Raw genomic sequence first — 19,934 nt, 5'->3', positions numbered from 1 at the left:
CACAAAGGACCACAACAGAATTTGAAGGAGTACGGGACACCGCAAGGGCCGTCAGGGAATGGATACAAGACATCAAGAAAAGGGGGGAGCGAATCCTTGAGGAAGTAAAAGAGATGGCCCACCATCGAGAACTCACTCTAGTCAAGCTATTAGAGGTAAAGAGGGAATCCCTCCACACGCACGAAGTGGCTGCCACTACCCTTCCCCTCATGAGAGCTCTTTTCTGGACACATGCGCAGATTCCTACATTGTCCGCCATCCTAGATCCTCATAGCATCAGCACTCTTAAGGAATGGTACTGGACTATCAACATGAAAAATGACACCAGAGAAATTACTGACAAAGAGAATGACGCATGCGAGGTAATTCTGGGAAACATGCAAGAACTAGGTAAGACAATCCTTCGATCGATGGTTTCGGGATGGGTAAACGACTTGTCCGATGATGCAATCCAGCCGAACTGGGAAGAAAGATTGGGAATGGATAGGATCACCTATTCCGCTAAAGACTTGAGTTTTGCTGGTCAGTTCCATTCAGACATGTTATGCTTTGAGCATAATCGCTCCAACTGGAAGGACGGTTTAAAGCACGTAGACCAGTATCTCGAAGGCATGCAATACAAAATTCGTCATCCTCCCCTATGCCTCCATTCAGTTTGCTATTCCAGTTATGTATCAGGTTCCAAGAATATGTTCGTGAGGAACATGCAGCAGGTCGTGATCTGTGGCGGGAATATTTGCATGGCGAAGATCAATTTCTAGAAAAGGAGTGTGAGGCTGAAATAGAGAAAGTGATTTCTCAAAAGTGTTTTTTTCTCTCTAAGTCTTAAAAGTGCACTTTCGCACCAAAAGGTGACATTTGACTTTTAGTCAACAAAATGTAAAACTTTATGTGGGCACCTTTTTGGATTATTTCTGAAATAGTTTTAATTATCCTTTTTGGGTACTTATTGCCCATTTTGGGGTGGTTGTTGATATTTGCCTCCCATTTATGGGTATGGGCAGCCATGCTTTATGGATGAATCTGGGCCACTTGTTTAGATTAGATCTAGGCCATTCATCCTGTTTTGAAGCCTATTTAAGGGACTAGTTTCCCTTATTTTGTAAGAAGTTCTTGGATTGTTGCAAAAGCTCTGGCAAAATTTACAGGAATTAATGCAAAGATTAAGACTGTTTTCAAGTTTCCTTGTGAGTGCATGGTCTCCTTCTTCACTTAATTTATAAATCTTTCAGTTATGTTTATTTCCTTTTCATAGCATTTTCAAGCAAACATCTGATAGAATCCTCGCAGTCCACACCATTGGGGAACGACTGATTGCCTTTCTCTCTGCATGGTTAATCTGGACCTTTCATGCTTAGTTCGGTTATTGAATACTCACTACGAATGTAAAAGTTCTGATGGTGTACGTGATAACATGAAAAATCTTATTTTCCTTTGAAGATTGCACTAGATTTATGCAAACACTGTGCTTGAGTAGCTGGTAATGCTTAGTCTTGTTATTTGGAGGCTTCCGTCTGTTTGATGAAACTGCTATCTTAGTTAAAATTTATATTTCATGTATCTCTCTCTCCCTATCCTTCCCTCCTTTTTCTCCTTTTTTAATCCAGAAAATCTGCAGTCCCATTAAAACAGTATCAACTTAACCGAAATCATTTGATAAAAAGATCATAAAAGTTCCAGGGAACTTATCTATAAATTGCCTATCTCAACGTAAGTCCCCCTTGTGTTTCCAGCATAAACACATCAAACCACTAAGAAATCCCACAGTCAAGACCTGACAAACGAAACCTTGAGGTTGTCCCCTTTGATCAAATATAAAAAATAGCATTAGGGACTTCCTTATCTCAAGAGAGGATAGGATACTCAGCTGGTTATTCTATTCTGTGTTGGCCGTATGGAGTTTGCAGCAATGCGATTTCAGACACGTCAACAGTACTCTACTAGAGGAAGCAGAAGCAATGGGCGAGGTGATGGTGGATTTGCGGATACGTGGGCCACGCCGAGAGCCCACTATGCCCTCAAGTGCTTCTTCTTCCTCTTCAAGGTCGATAGAAACACCTTGAGATTCAACTATGGCTGATCTCATGGCTAGCTTTGCCCTCTCCCTTTGCAATTTCTTCTCTTCCCCAGCTACAAGTAGGGCATTAATTTGTCTTTTTTATTTCTTCATTGGTCCCAGGGCATGCTCTGGCATCATGCCTATCTATTCCTGCAAGGTGGTATTTGAGGTGGTTGATGCCTCCATGAAGTATTCTCTCACACCTTATGCATATAATTGACCCAGGATCGGGTCCCTCATAGGCATACCTCCATGCCCCATCTCTAGCACCTCGAGGACAGGTGCCTATATATCCAGATGGGCATGGATCTAGTGGCCATTGCTCCCTTGCCATGATTAATGCTTACTTAACCTACACATACAAAGTGAAAAAAAAAATTAGCATTTTAGTTAAACAATTTAGCACTAAGCAAACTATCTACATTAGTTTAAATAAAGTTAGACATCATTTGAAGTTTTTTTTTTTTTTAAATAGGGTTTGAATTTTTTTTTGAAAACTAGATTCTTCCAAAAAATTGTGAAAATTCAACAAAACTTGTGTTAAATCTTGTGTAAATAACTTAGAAATGATTTAGACTACCTAGGAATCATTTGTAATCAATCTAAATGCAACAAAAAATAAACAAATTGTTTTAAAAAAGCATAGAAAAAAAATTAAAAAACTTACCTGGGAATCTGATTTTCCCTTCAAATTCACTTGGAATCACTCCAAATCACCTTGCAAGCCCTTCCAAGTGAGTTTCCCCCTTCTCAACCCAAAACCATACTGAAAAACAAACAATGACTGTATTTTTTGCCGTTTTCGGCTATCAGGGTAACGCGGGCAAGTTTTTGTTTAAAACTCGCCAAGTTTTTGGCAAAAACTTGCTGAGTTTTCCTGGCGAGTAGAAGTATGCCAAGTATGCCCGCAATTTTCTTGACAAGTTTCGAATGCAGGATTGTAAACCTGCTTCCACACCTATGGAGAAAGGGCTGAAGTTATCAACCAAGTTTGATTCACCTGCAGTAGATGACACCGAATTCAGGCAACTAGTAGGCAGCCTCATCTACCTCACTGCCACTAGACCTGACATCTGTTTTGCTGTCAGCTACATCTCTCACTTCATGACAGCCCCAAAAGCTGATCATTGGATTGCAGCAAAGCGAGTACTGCGATATGTGAAAGGCACTTCTGACTATGGCATTCTGTATAGCATGTACAACGATCCAAAGTTGATTGGTTATACTGACTCAGATTGGGCAGGCTCAATGGATGACAGAAAATCCACTTCTGGGTACGTATTCAGTTTGGGTACTGGTGTCGTCACTTGGAGCAGCAAGAAGCAACAGGTCGTGGCTCTTTCCTCGACTGAAGCTAAACACCTGGGAACAATCAAGGCCGCATGTGAGGCAGTTTGGCTCCGAAGTATGCTTTCTGACATGCAGATGCCACAAGCAGGTCCTTCTCCCTTATATACTGATAATCAAGGGGTGCTCAAACTGGCCAAAAATCCAGTCTTCCATGAACGTACCAAGCATGTCGCGCTTCATTGTCATTACATCCGCAAGCTGGTAGAAGACGGATCAGTTTAGTTGCAGTATGCTCCGACAGCGGATCAGACTACGGATATTCTCACCAAGTCTCTAAGCCTGGATAATTTTGTAAAATTCAAGGGGCAACTTGGTGTTTTTGACAGATTGACCATTAAGGGAGGGTGCTAGAATAATAATTCTATGTACTGTTAATGGTTAAATTAGTGTTGTTAGACATCTTAAATGTCTACAGTAGCAGTTAGTTAGTTTAATTAATAGCTACAGTATTTTTCATTTCTATAAATGTAATCTTTCCTTCAGTTAATAGATAACTAAGTTTTTACCAGTTCATTTTGCTGAACACGACATACTAAAAGACAAATTTATTACAAACAGTATATGCAGCTAGCTGCTATATACATGAGTGACGAGATTATCCAAACACCATTGATATACTGAAAAATTATGTACATATTAGTTCGATCCTTTTTTTTATTGTTTTTGAATATTGATGCCTAATAAACTCGTTCTTTGTTTGCATGCAATGTGCAACTTTAACAAGATAATAGCTTACAACCTTTAACTGACAATTATTTATAAAAAATAAGAAAAACAAATACAAATAAAAAATTTTAAAAAAGATTCAGCACATGGGTGTATGGTTTAATGGTATGTCAATTGGATGTTTGGTGATAGATATTGAGTTCAAATCCTATAGTACACATTAATTTGTTGGTTGAGTTGGCCCTTTGCGGATGGAGTTTTTCGATGTAAAAGGACAAGGCCCTGTATGCAGCCTCCCTGGTTAGGGCTGGTCAATCACCAGATTTACCAACAAAATAAATAAATAAAAATGAGAATTCCACATCTGAAGATGCTGATTAGGTTAATTATTTTATTTCTTAAGATTTTTAATTGTATGTAATATTTGGTACTCGATTCATCCTTCAACAGCCTATTTCGAATGAGTAGTCATTTCTTCCAAGACTTCTCTCTTGTAGTTCATAATAATAAGTCAAGAGCACTAAAAAAGTACACAAACACCTGTAAGGCATTAATAGTAAATTTAAAGAAGCCAGAAAACAGTGCAGTTTAGTAATCCTACTGAGTCTTTTTTTACTAATGAATTCTCAAATCAGTACAACTTTTAAATATTCTTATATTTTATAAATATTCCATATTTTTATATATAAAGCTATCAAATAATCAAAGAGTGTTCCAATAGAGATTGGGGTGAATCTTTATTTTCAAATGTTTTGAAATTGTGAATTATATTGGGAATGGGAAAAACAGTTCATTTGTTCCTAAACTCGTCACCATAATCAATGTTAACAATGAAGATGTTAACCCATAAACCCAGGATGGAAAATAATTTGGTCCATTTAAGGCCGAAAAAAACTACCTGTCTCACTTATTATCGATGTGGGATAATCCAGACCCAACATTTTTTTTATTTTTCAGTAACTAAAGTTTCTGCAAGTACCTTTAAGTGCCTTTAAGGAATGTCAATACCAAAGAGAATGAGGATGCCACCACATCAACCCAGACTTTCAGACAAAAACCAGCTTCAAAATTGACAAAGTTCTTGCTAAATAAATGCCTTATAATCCTCCCGTCTCACAAATATTATAGTTATGGGATAATCCACAACCAACTCTTTTTTATTCATTAAGCATAGATACTTAGAGACCTAGGGATACAGACATTGATATGGATAAAAGGACAGGAATAAGGATACCATCCAGATCAAGGTACACGACTAAATGAGTAAAATCATTAAAATTGTCACCAAAAGATGTGGGTAGAGTGATGAAGTTATGGTGTGTGTCCCTATGCTAGAGTTCTTTAATGGGGTAAGTACAAGATGTGGGGCCAAAAATTGACAACTCAAAAGCGAAGTAAGATGAGTGGAGGTCAAATCACAGAAACGGATATGAGTCCTGTTAGAAGGCTCAGATATCTGAATTGATTATGCCTCAATTATCCAACGCTGTCACACATGGACATCTGTTAGCGACTGACATTTGTTAGCTACGGAAGAAAAACTGTTAAAACTCTGACCCATTTTATTCATTTCCTACTACATTTTCCACCCAAAACTAATATCTGAATTAAAATGATATTCATTTCATGGAGTTGCCAAGCTTCATTGACTTATCATTGACCTCTATGCTTGCAAAATCATGTACTCAATTTTTTTCCCACTTGCATTGTATGTAAATTGCAATCAAATTTATTGCTTTCAGTTTTGAAACCTATAGTTTTTCTCTATTTGATTTGTAAAAAGTAAATGTAAATTGTAAACAAAATACCATGCTTGAACTATTAATTATAGCTATAGATTTCATTTAAGAACCCTGCGGACATACAAAATTCACCAAAAATACACTCTTCGGCACTGAAACAATTGCAAGTATAACAAAACACTTCTAAATGGTGAATGATTCTAGCCTTAACATTGTATTACATGAGTGCCTTTTTATAGCCAAGCAAGATGTGATGTTGTGTTAATTTGCACTCAATATTTACATCTTGGTCCATTTACCCATATTAGAACTATTAAATATAGCTCTAGATTTCATATAAGAACCCTATGGACATAAATAAAATTCACCAAAAATAGACATTTTCCAATTTAACAGTATGGCACTGAAACAAATGCAAGAATAACAAAATACTTCTAATATTGTCTGATTCTAGACTTAACAGTGTATTCCATGAGTGCCTTTTTTGAGCCAAGCAAGACGTAGTGTTGTGTTGATTTGCACTCATTATCTGGATCTCTTGGTCCATTTCATCTGTTTGCATTTTGTGTAAGTAAGAATAGTAATACTGTCATCATGTCTGAATGAATGTCATTTCATCTTTACCAACTAAATAACTCCTGTATAGTGCATAATTGTTTTAATTGAGGGAAATTATTAAGTTTTAATAGTTTTATAGTGGTAGGTTATCAAAATGTATTGTCTAGTCAGTTTGATATATCATATTGTATTATTAGTTCTTACAGAGATATTATGTGTCATGGTCTAAAGGTACAATAAAATATTGTATATTGTCAAAGTCAGGTTGTACCATTTAGGGTCCACTTTTACATTTTCAATGCATATGTCGTTACAAGTATGTCACTTAAAAATCCAGAAGTGTCGAAAAATCATAAAAAATTGCCTGAATTTGACTAAATGCACTATTGATTGTACACCATGTCCATCTTGAGAAGGGGTGAGATAAATCTAAGCCTCAAAGCCAAATTTGCTAAGTAGCAAACCAACTGGAAGATGGAAGAACAAGAGGCGGGGGACGAGCAGCAACCTCTCATTAGTCACCATCACAAAATTGTGTCAGTGGCAAAACCATTTAAGACAAGATGACTAAATCATATTGTATTATTAGTTCTTATAGAAATATTATGTGTCATAGTCTAAAGGTACAATAAAATTTTGTATATTGTCAAAGTCAACTTGTATCAATTAGGGTCCACTTTTCCTTTTTCAATGCATGAGTCATTAATTGTCATGTCATCAAAAGTATGTCACTCAAAAATCCAGAAGTGTCAAAAAATAATAAAAATTGTCTCATTAACTAGATGCACTATTGCTTGTACACAATATCCATCTCGAGGAGAGGCATTATAAATCTAAGCCTCAAAGACAAATTTGCTAAGTAGCAAACGCACTAGAAGATGAAGGCACAAGAGGCGGGGGACAAGCAGCAACCTCTCATCAGTCACCATCAATGGGACCACAAAATTGTGTTAGTGGCAAAACTATTTAAGACAAAATGACTAAATCAAAAATCGGTTCCCAATTGGGCAAGAATCACCGCCTCATATCATTTGTGATCAAAGTGGCAGTGATCTATAACAATGGCTACATATGCAATAACAAGGACTTGTCCTGAAACCTTTTATGTAATTTACATTTGTGATTGGATGTGTGTCCCCAATTACAATTCTTAGTTGTTTGTGATTGCATCTGTTAGTCTCCAATTACATTTGTTGAGTGATTGGTTGTGTTTGTCCCCAATCACATTTGTTGGGTGACTATAATTAGATGTGTTTGTCCCTAATCATAATTGGTGTAGATAGAAATGTGTGTCCTTATTCATGATTGATGATGGATTGATGGTTTTGTCCCTATCCCAATTTGTTGTACAACCTCATATGGAAGTGTTTGTCCCTATTTTGGTTCCATGGGTAGATGTGTTTGTCCCTATCCTTGGATAAAAGTCCAGTATGGTTAGTGCTACTGAAGCAGCATTGTGAGGCAAGTTCCACTATTGATTGTCACCAGTAGACATGTATGTCCTTACTCTTACCTTATTCTTTTAACAAACTATTAAACGTGTTCATCAAGTGTTGTCAATCCACTTATCCCCATTTGGAGAAAGATGTAATAAGGGGGGTGTTAGGAAGATTACATCATAAAAAGGTTGGTAAGTGTGTCTTTAGGATACGTACAATAATTATATATTAGTTTGTTTTACTTTGTTAGTACTTGTAAGTATTTGTTATAGTTTGTTAAGAATTATTTATCCCATGAATATCTATGAATCTACTATAATATAGGAGATGTAAATCCTATAAATCAGTTGTATGTATTATTTTACAATGAATTAAATTGTAGAATTTCAAAAATTCAATATGGTAGTTGTATCTCAGCTTCTAGAAAACTAATAAATAACATACTAAAGAAAAATTGAAGTACTGTAGCATTTTAAGGATTCAAATAAACAATTGAACATAAAGGAACAAGAGCTAGCAAATGTTGTCGGGAATAATCATTATGTCATGTTGTCGTATTATGTTATGTTGCCGTCGGTAATTATGAGTTACGGCAGTCAGTTAGTCGTCTCAAAGGGCAGTTGGACGCGACGGTTGGTCGCACCCCTTCGGGTATTATATATTGCATACCTTTCCTTCTTAGTAGGATCATCATAGTCGTATCTGGGTGTAATGTTATAAGCACTTGATGTACATGGACTGTTGAATTAATACAGAAAACTGGTTCTTTAATATATTTCCATTATGTTCTATGCATTTGCTTTCTGTGTTTAATCGTTTACAGTATGTGTCAAACATTTGGCGCCGTTGCCTACACATACTCGGGAAAGGAAGGAGCCGATGGCGTACGGACACAATGGGCCTAACCGTCAGTGAGATTAACCTAGAGGCCGACGACACACAAACGGAACTCTACGACGGAGAGGACACTGCAACAAGGGAATTCTCAATCCTGCTTCAGGCGGCCATCGAGACCTATGTCTAAAGAGAGGCCACGAAGGCTAAAGTCCCAACAAGTGCCATGTGGACCGCATTGGAAGTTAGCCCCGCAGCGAATCGATTGATGAACCACCTCCCCCGGTTGCTTGCACAGGCATCACTGGCATAGCGAACCCGCTTGGAGGAGATTGCCCGTGAGGAGCGACGCCAACAGGTCCTCCGACAGTACGAAGAAAACAATCGTCATTGGGACGCAGAGCGTGATGGCAAGAGGCGAAGGGGAAATTGAACCATGTAATAATCCCAGCACAATGTTGACATAAATTGTGGCCGAAAGGGAAAATAATAGAAAAAAAAAATTGTGTACATGGTGTGTGCTTGCTATGTACGGAAGTGATTTATGCCCAATATACTAAATAAGGCCAAAAATAAAAAGATACAAAGTGACGAATGGGAAGTGGCACAAAGAGCATTGAATCTCAGACAACAAATAGAACGAAGGCATAGGCTAAGGCAGCTTGTCGAGGGACGATCGGCCGAGGGGTTGCTCGAAGGGAACCCAGGAGGTGTCACGGAGGTTGCGGAGGCAAAGATAGACGGAGAGAATTACACTCTCTACACTGTCGTAGGGTTGCCCAAAGGGAACCTAGGAGTCATGGAGGGTGCCGAAGGAGAACTCTACAGTTCGCCAGAATACCACTGTAGGGTAAGAAGTCGCGAAGAGTTGGTGGAACAAACAAGGCGAAGTCTAAACCTGATCGACGCTACCAAAGAGATACTAAAGAACTTGTCCATTTCGGAGGACAACCAGAGGGAGACAACCAACCGGAGGGAGACGACCGAAGGTGATGGTACGGCTGACGGTGCCGAGGGAGCACAAGGGTACCGTACGGAAGGCAATTTGTTCGGTTCGGGGTCAACAACCTTCTCCAGAGGACCCATGAGTGGAGGGTCGGGTGCAGGAGGCGGAGGATCACCAGGTACAAGCACACAAGGCACCAGAGGAGCGAGACCCAGCAGTGGGATGGCAAGTAAGCAGAAGCTGCCGAAGTTCAACGGCGACGGGAAGGAAGATCCCGTCCGCCATTGCTACACTTGCGAAACCATATGGTCAGCGAACGGTGTTACCGACCAGGACGAATGGGTAACACAATTTCTAGCAACCTTAAGGGGAGTGGCCATCGACTGGTACTCCGATACGGATAAGACCAAAGTCGGCACATGGCCCAACCTGAAGGAGGAGTTCGAGATAGAGTTCTGCCTCGTCAGAGACGACAATGAAATAGTAGCCGAAATCTATGGCACAAAGCAGAACAAGAACGAGACGGTCCGAGCCTATAGTCGGCGGCTCAAGGAACTGATGGGGAAAATGGAGAGTCAACCAGCGGATGGGTTGAAAAAGAGATGGTTCGTGGAGGGACTGAAAAACTCCCTCCGGAAGAAGATGAAAATTGTTCCACCAACCTCGTACGAAGATGCATATAATAGAGCGATGGATCTCGAGAGCGAGACCGAGACATCCAAGAAGAAAAAGAAGGATAGCTCGTCCGAGGATGATGACTCTTCTGAGTGAAGCAGCAGCGATGGCGAGTCCGGCAAAAAGGTGCAAGCGCTCCAGAAAGACATGGAGCGAATGAGGAGAGAATTTAAAGCAATGAGAAGCACGGGTCGGACCGAAGGGGATGTATGGTGCACGGAGTGCAAAGAGGAAGGACATACGAAGGGGCTTGTCCGAAGAAGGCCTTTTGCGAGATTTGCCAAGTGATGGGACACTCCATCAAGGAATGCCCATACAACATGAAAACACGAAACCAACAAGTATTGCTTACGCAGGAACAACCAACTACATCGGGCGGTACCGGCAGCTCCCAGGCGAACAACAATGCAACATCGGGAGGCTACCAAGATAACCAGTGGGGAGGACGAAACAACAATAACAACACAAGGAGCCGGATCCAATACGACTCCAAAGGCCGACCGATGATACAATGCAGAGCATCCAACCAGTGGGGGCACTTTGCTCAAGACTGCCCGAAGGAAGAGGCCACACAATATTTGTGCAAATGGTGCGGACCGGGAGACCACGAAGACGCCACCTGCCTTAAGTCCGACGTCAACTTGCTCAATATCGAGGAAACCAAAGAAGAGGAAGTGTTGGCCGTAACCCGCGCCCAAGCCAAACAAGCAATGTGCCCAAACCCGGAGACGGAGAAGCGAAGGGTACGGGAAGCACAGGAAGAAATCGAGAAAGAGATACGAGAGGGGGCGAAGGCGAAGGGTACAGCGGGTACTTCCAGCCGACCGGAGGCGGAGGAGGCTATACTAAATCAAACTTTAAAACTGGAGGTGCTTGTGAAGGTACACGACCTCCTCCAGACAATGCCTTAATTACGAACGGCGTTGCTGAATAATCTCTCCCAACCACGCACCAATACCAACCACCGCACAAATGTTCCTGGGGGGTCTGCAATAGACCCCAGGCTGCTGGCAGTTAACACTGGAAGGAACCCGGCCATTGTGGAGATGGGTATCCTTGGCACCATTCTAACCGATACCATCGTCGATGGTGGATCAGGAGTGAATGTTCTTCCAGAAGAAACCTGGCGGAAGCTAGGGAAGCTAATGTTGTGGCCATCTACATTCAATCTGCTAGGAGCAAATCAGCATGGAATCAAACCCATCCCCGATACTGATGGGCCAGCAAGTTACCATCGGGACACAACCCTTCATACTGGACTTCGTGGTAATCCCACTAAAGAAAAAAGGGTATGATGCGATCTTAGGGAGAGGGTGGCTGGTGGCAGCCAAGGCCACCCACAACTGGAAGAAGAACACTCTGTCTATGGAGAATGGAGGAAGGAAGTTTATCATAGACCTTGGGACGCAGTTGGTTAGTGAGGTCCTAGGTTCGAGTCCTAGCTGGTCCATGTCTCAACAATGATTTCTGATGAGAGGTGATTTTTACTTCCTTGAATCCTAGTGTCAAATCTTGGCCAAGGTAGTTCTTAAATCTTATCTAGTCCACTATGGGATTAGATTGCACAATCTAACTAATCTCTTATGTTTTACCCTTGTCTTTTATTCTGCTTAAGTTTATTTAAGAGAACAAAGATGTAAGATACACCTCAAGATATTAAGGTGTTTTCCAAATAGATATCAACATTCTAGCTTTAATTTGCCAACAGATTGGTGTTAAGTTATTAGAAACATACCTCATCATGATGAAAGTAATGCTGTAAAAAATACAATGGATTTTCCAACTTTGATTACTTATCATTTTCTTATGCCTAGAGTACTAAAAGTAGGGTAAATCAAAATATACCAAATGGTGTATAGGAACAGCCACCAAGCTACCAAATCGTCCATTTATACGTCCCACAATCTCATGAACTTGGCTCGTAAGCTTTTGATCTGTAAAACCAAACTCCTTGTTACTTCCCCAAAACAATACAAGGAAAAACACAAAAATAAAAAAATAGCATAGCAGCAATTTTAATTCACACCTTTTAAACATGTTCAATATTCTTCAAGAAGTTCAATAGAAACCAACAGTAAGACGCACTAAGAATAATTCTACTCTTGTGCTCAAAAAAGGTAAAGTGGAAACAAAATAAAGAGAAATTAAAATGTCACAAACTAGATTTATTTTTAATTTTTACAAATATTTGTTGAAATGCATAAACCCTCACACTTTTTGATTGCCAGGATTCCAATGTGGGCAAGGTGACAGCAAATAGTGATTTGGGACACTATCTTTCTAACGGAAAGCCACACAAACTTAAAATGAAAGCAATGTTGGAAATGAGATTAATCAAACTAATATCTTGACAACACAGCCATCCAAACTAACAAAATATCTAATCTAAATTGGTGGTAAACCTTCCAGTTTTACATAAATAACAATATAACATGGATACTGAAATTTCATATAACATATCTAGTAAAGTTGCAAAAAGTTCCTACAAGATTATTTATATCAGTAATTCAATCAAATGCAACACCCAACAGCAACTGAATAACAATGTAATTGAAGAAATGGAAATACTCAAGCTGAAGCAACAATTAAAATCTTAATAATCTGCCGAGATGTCAAACTGAACAGTTGCCACAAACCGATGCAAGGTTTCTGAATAATGAGCATTGATTTAAGACTCAATCTTCTGTCCAAATACCCTGAAAATGTTGCATAAACTTAACAGTTCTAACCCAACAAGGAACAGCCCTCTCTACAACTGGTATAGCTGTAGACTCGGCCACAACAGGTCAATGTTTTGACTTGTTTGACAAGTTAGTCACTCCGTCAGGATTCATATATGGAATATAACATTTAAGTATAAGTTTCGGACCTCCATGAGTTATAATGCAAAATCTAGTTTTTGGAGGATCCTTCAAATTTCCAGACTTAGTCAAATTTCAGGCCATTTCAAGATCAAGATGACATTCCAGACTTTTAAGGCGAGATCACTCTGACCTTGATGTAAGGGATGGGACCTAGGAGGACACTATGCATTCAACCAAGGTTTGATTTAGCAACTTGAAGCTTGACCAGATAGTACACAAAAACCCTAGGAATGATCTAAATAACCCCTAATCACTCAACTGACCTAACCTCCTTCACTCCACCTTGAGGAGATCCACCTGATTTGATGACCTTTGAGAAACTCAATCCCTTCAATGCAAAGGCTAAGACACTAAAACGACCAACAACAAAACTAAAAGAGCTAACCCTAGAAAGCAAAAAGTGGGGGTCTTCATTTGCAATGGGGCGATGTGTGAGTACCTCACAACAGGGATGTTTCTTAAAATTTTGAAAAAAGGGGGTCAGTTGGGGACATTTCCTACCTGTCCCCACATCCCAAAAAATCCCCCCATGGGGCACAAGGTTATTTTTGGCAAGGGACATGTCTCTGAGGAGCATATTTTCAAACCCTTCTGGCCTCACAATTCCCCCTTCCATCCAACTTATATATAGCCTAAAAACTAAGAGGTCCAAGAAAGACCAAAGTCAACTATAGTCCCAAGGTAAAACCTAAGTTCAACAAGCACACTATTTAATGCTACCGTACACAAGCACTCCTTACAGTTTCCAAGTGAAGATGTTCATGATGTCTCATGTTGGTGCTCCCAAAATTTCAATTTGGCCAAAGAAAATACTAAACAGAAGCCCCAAACAAGTAGATACTCTACCAACATGCCTTTCATGGCATAACAAGCTAGCACACATTATAATTGGGCTTTATTCAATAATGGGTGCATGAAACAAGTTTTAAATTGTTAAAAATCTCTTAATTTCAAGGGTTTTTTAATTTTGCCGAGTCATTGCCGAGTCGTTGCCGAGTCATAGCCGAGTCATGAGTCGAGTCGGCCTTGCCGAGTCCGAGCCGAGTCCGAGTCTGGGAACTTTGGTCTACACTGAAAGGAAAAAGAACTACACTATTTTATGAAGAATAAAATTGAATAAATTTATTATTTCTTAATTACCACTATTGTAACTTCTAAAAGGGAAATGATGAGCTTATGATGCATTCAACATGATGTAAAAATGACACACTCCATAAAAAGTATAGAAACCTTGGGAATTCTAATTTTAAGGATGGAACGACAAACTTCTACGATAAAAAGCACATACAATCATGAACATCTGTCCTCGTTGGCACAGCTATCTGCACCAAAATCACTTTATCTCGCCAAGTTGGGTTCTCTTCAAGGAACTTTTCAAATGCTAAAAGTTTTTGAGGAATGCCTTTGATCATATCTAAACGATCAACACCTAGCATGACCTGATCATTAAAACAATGAAATATTACAGGCCAAAGGATATCTATTTGAGAGCCAAAAAACATTCAAAAAATCACCATTAAAACTCATTCTGGAAGAAGCATAATAAACTTTTTATCAAGACTCTGAAAACAGTCAATTTCTGAGCAAAAACCATTAATGAGGTTTGAAATTTTGATTCCAAGAATTCCAGTACTTTGTTAAAGGAAAGAAAAACGTATATAAAACATTAGGGAAGGAATAAATGATCCAATTCAATAACCAATAGCTTGCAAGTCTTTTCAGTACCTTTGTTTTCTTAGAATATAAATGATCCAATTTAATAATCAATAGCTTGCAAGTAGTCGTTTCAGAACCCCTTAGTTTTCTTAGGATCATTACAAAGACTGAATATGCTTTAAGAGGACAGATTAGTTACAGATCTTGTAATGATTTAAGAAGTTAGGCCAACTGAAATTCCACAATAAGATTCAACTACCGTGATCTAAGGAAACAGTTGAAGGATTTAAAGCAAATGCTGAAATCTGATGCCCAATTTATCATCTCTAACTCAAGCATTAAAAACACAAACATGTCTTAAGCAACCCCTACCAATTGGGTAGTACAGAGAGGAATTGCAACCAATGGCACTATGGACAAGTTATAAAGAATGGCATAATAAATTATGTACAACAAAGGAAGGAAAAGATCGAGCAAAATATTTGGATGATTGTACTAAATATTTTCTTCAAAATAAATAGGTTATGCGCCATTCATCCCCTGGCCTTCCAAAAAGCTAACATAAGGCTTTGAGAATGGAGCTGCAAATAACAGATCTTTAAGCTGCCACTCAAACTGAAATAAGAATGATCAAGAGGGAATCGCCAGAAGCATCAAACAGCATGTGTACCATACTAACTTGGCAAATCTTTTGCTATATTGCACAGGAACAATGGACATTCATGAATACTTTATTGTGAAATTGGATCAAGTGAAGTCACCTTTCGACCAGCAAATCTTTCTTTTAACTCTCTGATGTCCTTCTTGACTTCTGACAACTCAAGCGCTTTTATGAACCTTTCTGAATCAATACCTATAGGAAACTATAACGACAACACAATAATGACAAATTAATCAGGACAAATAGTCCTGCAAAATATTAAGAAACAATGCCTAAACTCACATCTTCATATACATTCAAATGCCTTCTTTATATCAAAATGAAACAAGAGATATACAATTACATCAAAAAAGCTTCAAATTCACATAAAAGCTAAAAGGAGAGAAATAAAATAAAATAAACATTTTGGAAATATCCAAGAAGACGGAGACAGAAACATATTATACCGCTGCAACTCGAATCAACTTCCCCTGGTACTCTACTCCTTCTGGAGTCCCCTCCAATCCAAGGATTCGTGTGCATGCACTTACAAAATGCCTTGCATAGTCATATGTATGAAAACTGGCAAAATTGACAGATAAGATAACATCATGAGGAAATGCCAGCTATTCATTCAAACCTAATGAATCCTTCAAAACAGCCAAATGTATAGAGCAATACAGCTTATAGATCAATAATTCCTAACTTTATAATATAGACAGTTTCTTTCAATTCTTGAAGCTGATATCGGTTATTGGAAATAACCAGCACTTGAATAACTAGACTGGTTTCAATAAGCAATTATTAGAACTTGATGTAGGCTGATTTAAGTTTTCAATGTAAATTATCATTTATTTCAAGCAAAATTAAAATAAATACTGAAATGACTGTCAGCATTAACAAAAAGAACATTTTTTCTACAAGGACCATCTGACAGTAGCTCACAAGGGGTTGCATTTAAGTAGTCACAATTGAAAGGTAAGGAGTTACATTCAAGGTAGTCACAATTGGAAGGCAAGCTCCCAGTATGATTTTCAGTTTACGTTCAACCACGTTTAGAGAAAAACCTATAGACTAATGGCTTAATATTCCATGCGCACTTTATGATATTCATTGGGCTTCATTGCTACATTCTCTCATCTTGGTCACAAGTGATCGCATGACCTGAGATGCCATTCCAGTCCATCAGGATGCAGAGGCTGATTTTGTAATGTTTTATCTTTTTTTACATCAGCAGTAAAAATGTGTAACCGTATTTCTTAATATCTTCCAAAAATGAAACTTTACAGAACACATCACCTTCAATTGCCAACCAATTGTGAATTCTTAGGTGTGTAAACATAAACTTTAGACAATGCGAATATTTGGACATCACCAAAATCTTCCAAACTCCTCTCTCCAATCTCTTATTGAATGCTCCAAGAAGCCTCTCAAGAACCTACTACAGACCTACAGCAGACACATCAGCTTGAATATTGGAGCCTGAATGTTATCGAGACAAAGAACATATTCTTCAACTTTCTTAGAACACCTTACTGTTCACGTGTTTTTTATGACTACGTCGAACACAAAATAAAGTTGCCTAACGGTCACTTCACTCTCTCTTGATCAAAGTGTGATTGCCTGCTAAGATTGCAAGAAGTTCAAACAATCGACTCCAAGGTTCCTTTATGCTACAGACATGACTCAGTTGGCTGATGTGATTGCTAGTAATCCAAGGGGCCTTATGCTTGGATCATTCTTTCACTTCTTTGCTGTGGCGTGGAACTTCATCGTCAGATACGACAATTCTACGATGCTGCTGCTTCGAACGAACTAAAATGAACTAAAAATAAAGAGGAAAAGGGTTTAGAAGGATCTAAATCTACTCCTAAGGGCAGTAATATCAACAGATAATGCTTTGATGGACAAACTCCAAATAAACCAAGCTCTGCTTCGCCAAGATCAACTACAACTCCGCAAGAACGGTGCAATCTTCTGAGGATGTTGAAGGATTTTCACATTGAGAAAGTGCATTTGAAAACCCAACACGACGCAATCCAAACGACTATTCACAATCGAACTTAGCATAAATTTGGGGGTTCAGGCTAACTTTACACTGCAACTTACAATCAGCAAGATGCAAAAAGTATGAACCATGGAAATTCATCAAACACCATTGCATTCTCCATTGAAATCAAAGCACTTTATCTAACAACTGAGAAAATAAAATTCTACTCTAGGAGAGGAAGGTGAAACCATGCAAGTTTTGAAAAGATAACTTAAGTGGACACCATCAGAGAACAATGTTTCACTGTTATTTTCTCAAAAACTTATCGCAACAATTTCATACAAAGTCTCCCTCCTTTTACAAATGAGGGGTTCACCCCTTTATTTAGGGTCCTAGCATTGACTACATGCAAACCCTAAAGATTCCCCACTCAAGATGCAACAAGTTGGGAATCGGCTATTAATGCCCACTAAGCCCATATACAATTATTCTAGAAACCCCAAAATGGCGTCCATCGGTGCATTAAATGCACCCCATTACATCAAACATGCCCAAAATGCGTTGAATATTCATCCATGCAAAATCACCCCATCATTCCCCATGCAACGGCTACATGTGTAGAGAATCTGTCATAGAATCATTAATAAGGCGGCTGCATGCAAGAAGATTCTTTCATTAATTCAGCATGCATTGACTCGGCTGCCACTTGGCGAGAAAACCTTGTAGAGAGAAAACTTCAGGAGAGAAGAATTTGATCCATGAAGAATTTTCTTGAAGTTTCTCGAACTTTCCTTGCTCTGGAGGAGATTTTTAATGATTTTCCACCATCTCCTATTTATTAGGAACTTTCCAAAAATAGGGTTCTAGGTTTCAAGAGAGAGAAAACTATCTCGTGAATCCAATTCTGAAAGAATTTTGAAATTTGGATGTGATTTGATGCTCAAAAATGGATTTTTCAAAATTTTGCCCAAGGGAAATTTTCTCGTTTTGTTCATCTTCGATTCCTTCCTTGCCTTGGAATTTTCATCTTCTTCCTTGGGCGGAATTTTCATGTCATGGAGGAATTTCGTCTTGGAAAGAAAATTCCTTCCTTACCCATTTGGCGCCCATTCCTTTCCCGAAGCGCATTTTCTCCATGGTGAAGGAATTTTGATGTGGAGGAAAAATTCCTCCTTAACCTCATTTTGACCTTGATTCTACTTTACCCCTTGAGGAAGGAATTCCTTCATGCCTTAGCCAACTTTCACAATTCCCAAGAATTCTGTCTGGAAGGAAGGAATTTCCAACACTTAGTCAATTTTCACTTTCCTGGAATTTCTTCTTCTTGGGTGCAATTCTTCCCTAAGGAAGGAATTTTTTTTAATTTTGAATTTTTCTTCCTAAACCTTGAATTTTATGTCTTGTTTCCAACCTTGGGCACATTTTTGAACTAGAGAAGAAATTCTGGAAATTTGTTCCTTGAAGGAATTTTTGTGCTCTTTGAATTCATCATGTCCGCAAGGAGCTTTTTGACCAACTTTTCACATCTCCTATTTTTTAGGAACTTTCCTAAAATTTAGGTCCCGGGTTCAAGTGATAGAAAATTCTCCTACGAATCCAAATTTGCAAAAATTTTGAAATTCGGACGAGATTTGGTGTCTAAAAATGGATTTTTTAAAGATTTTCCCGAGGGGATTTTCTGCTTTTTCAATCCATTCCTAACCTTCGATTTCCTCCTTGACCCTTGGATTTTCATGCCTTAGACAAATTTTCAGTTTTCCACCTTAGGCATGGAATTCCCCGTGTCTTGGAATTTCATCATTTCCTTGATTCTCTTTGACTTAGCCATTTCAACATTCTTCCTTGGCCAGGGCACAATTCCTCAAGGAGGGAGGAATTCAAGATTTTTTACATTTTCCATGTATTCTTCAATTTGGCGCCCCTTCACAGTGCTTGGGCGGATTTTGACCATCAAGGAATTCACACTTTTTCCATTCCTCCCTAACTTCTCCATTTTGGCACCCTCTTGAGGAGGAGGGCAGATTTTTGCATAAGGGGAGTAATTCATGATTTGTTGGACTTTCCTTCATCCCTTGGATTTGGCGCCTTCCACAATGCTAGGGAGGAATTTTGCACAAGTGGAGGAATTCATCATCTTTCACACTTTCCATGCATTCTTCATTTTGGCGCCTTAACTCACTCATGGGTGGATTTTTACATAGGTGGAGGAATTCATGATTCTTTCAATTCTTCCCTGACCACTCCACTTTGGCACCCTCCATCATTCCTAGGCGGCATTTGTCACTGGCGAAGGAATTCACTTGTTTTGCAATCTTTTCCTTGTCTCCCTTGTTTTGGCGCCCTCTTAGTTGTTGGGGCGCAAATCTACCTAAGCCAAGGTATTCACAACTTTTCTATCCTTCCCTGGCCACTCCACTCTGGCGCCCTTCCATGTCTCAGGGTGGAATTTTCACCTAAGGAAGGAATTTGTCATTTTGTCCATTGTCCATACCATTTTGGCACCCTCCTTCATTCC

At 39.0% G+C, this 19,934-nt stretch overlaps 1 protein-coding gene across 2 annotated transcripts in view; it reads right to left on the bottom strand.

The window, feature by feature from the left end:
- LOC131068561 (alpha,alpha-trehalose-phosphate synthase [UDP-forming] 1) overlaps positions 1 to 19,934 on the bottom strand; it is a 246,855-nt gene that overhangs the window by 188,969 nt on the left and 37,952 nt on the right. For both annotated transcript variants that reach the window (XR_009112026.2, XM_058003775.2), the window contains exons 3-6: positions 15,897 to 16,011; positions 15,551 to 15,652; positions 14,422 to 14,572; positions 12,115 to 12,203 (exon numbers count right to left, since the gene is read on the bottom strand). Coding sequence is in view for 1 of the 2 variants with exons in the window: in XM_058003775.2 (XP_057859758.1) it covers positions 12,115 to 12,203; positions 14,422 to 14,572; positions 15,551 to 15,652; positions 15,897 to 16,011 (457 nt within the window). In the remaining variant the exon portion in view is untranslated. The remainder of the gene's footprint in view (positions 1 to 12,114; positions 12,204 to 14,421; positions 14,573 to 15,550; positions 15,653 to 15,896; positions 16,012 to 19,934) is intronic.

The sequence above is a fragment of the Cryptomeria japonica genome, chromosome 11, assembly GCF_030272615.1.
Source record: "Cryptomeria japonica chromosome 11, Sugi_1.0, whole genome shotgun sequence".
Taxonomy (NCBI): Eukaryota; Viridiplantae; Streptophyta; class Pinopsida; order Cupressales; family Cupressaceae; genus Cryptomeria; species Cryptomeria japonica.
The sequence above is the reverse complement of the archived record's forward strand: the minus strand, read 5'-3'. Positions and strand labels throughout refer to the sequence as shown.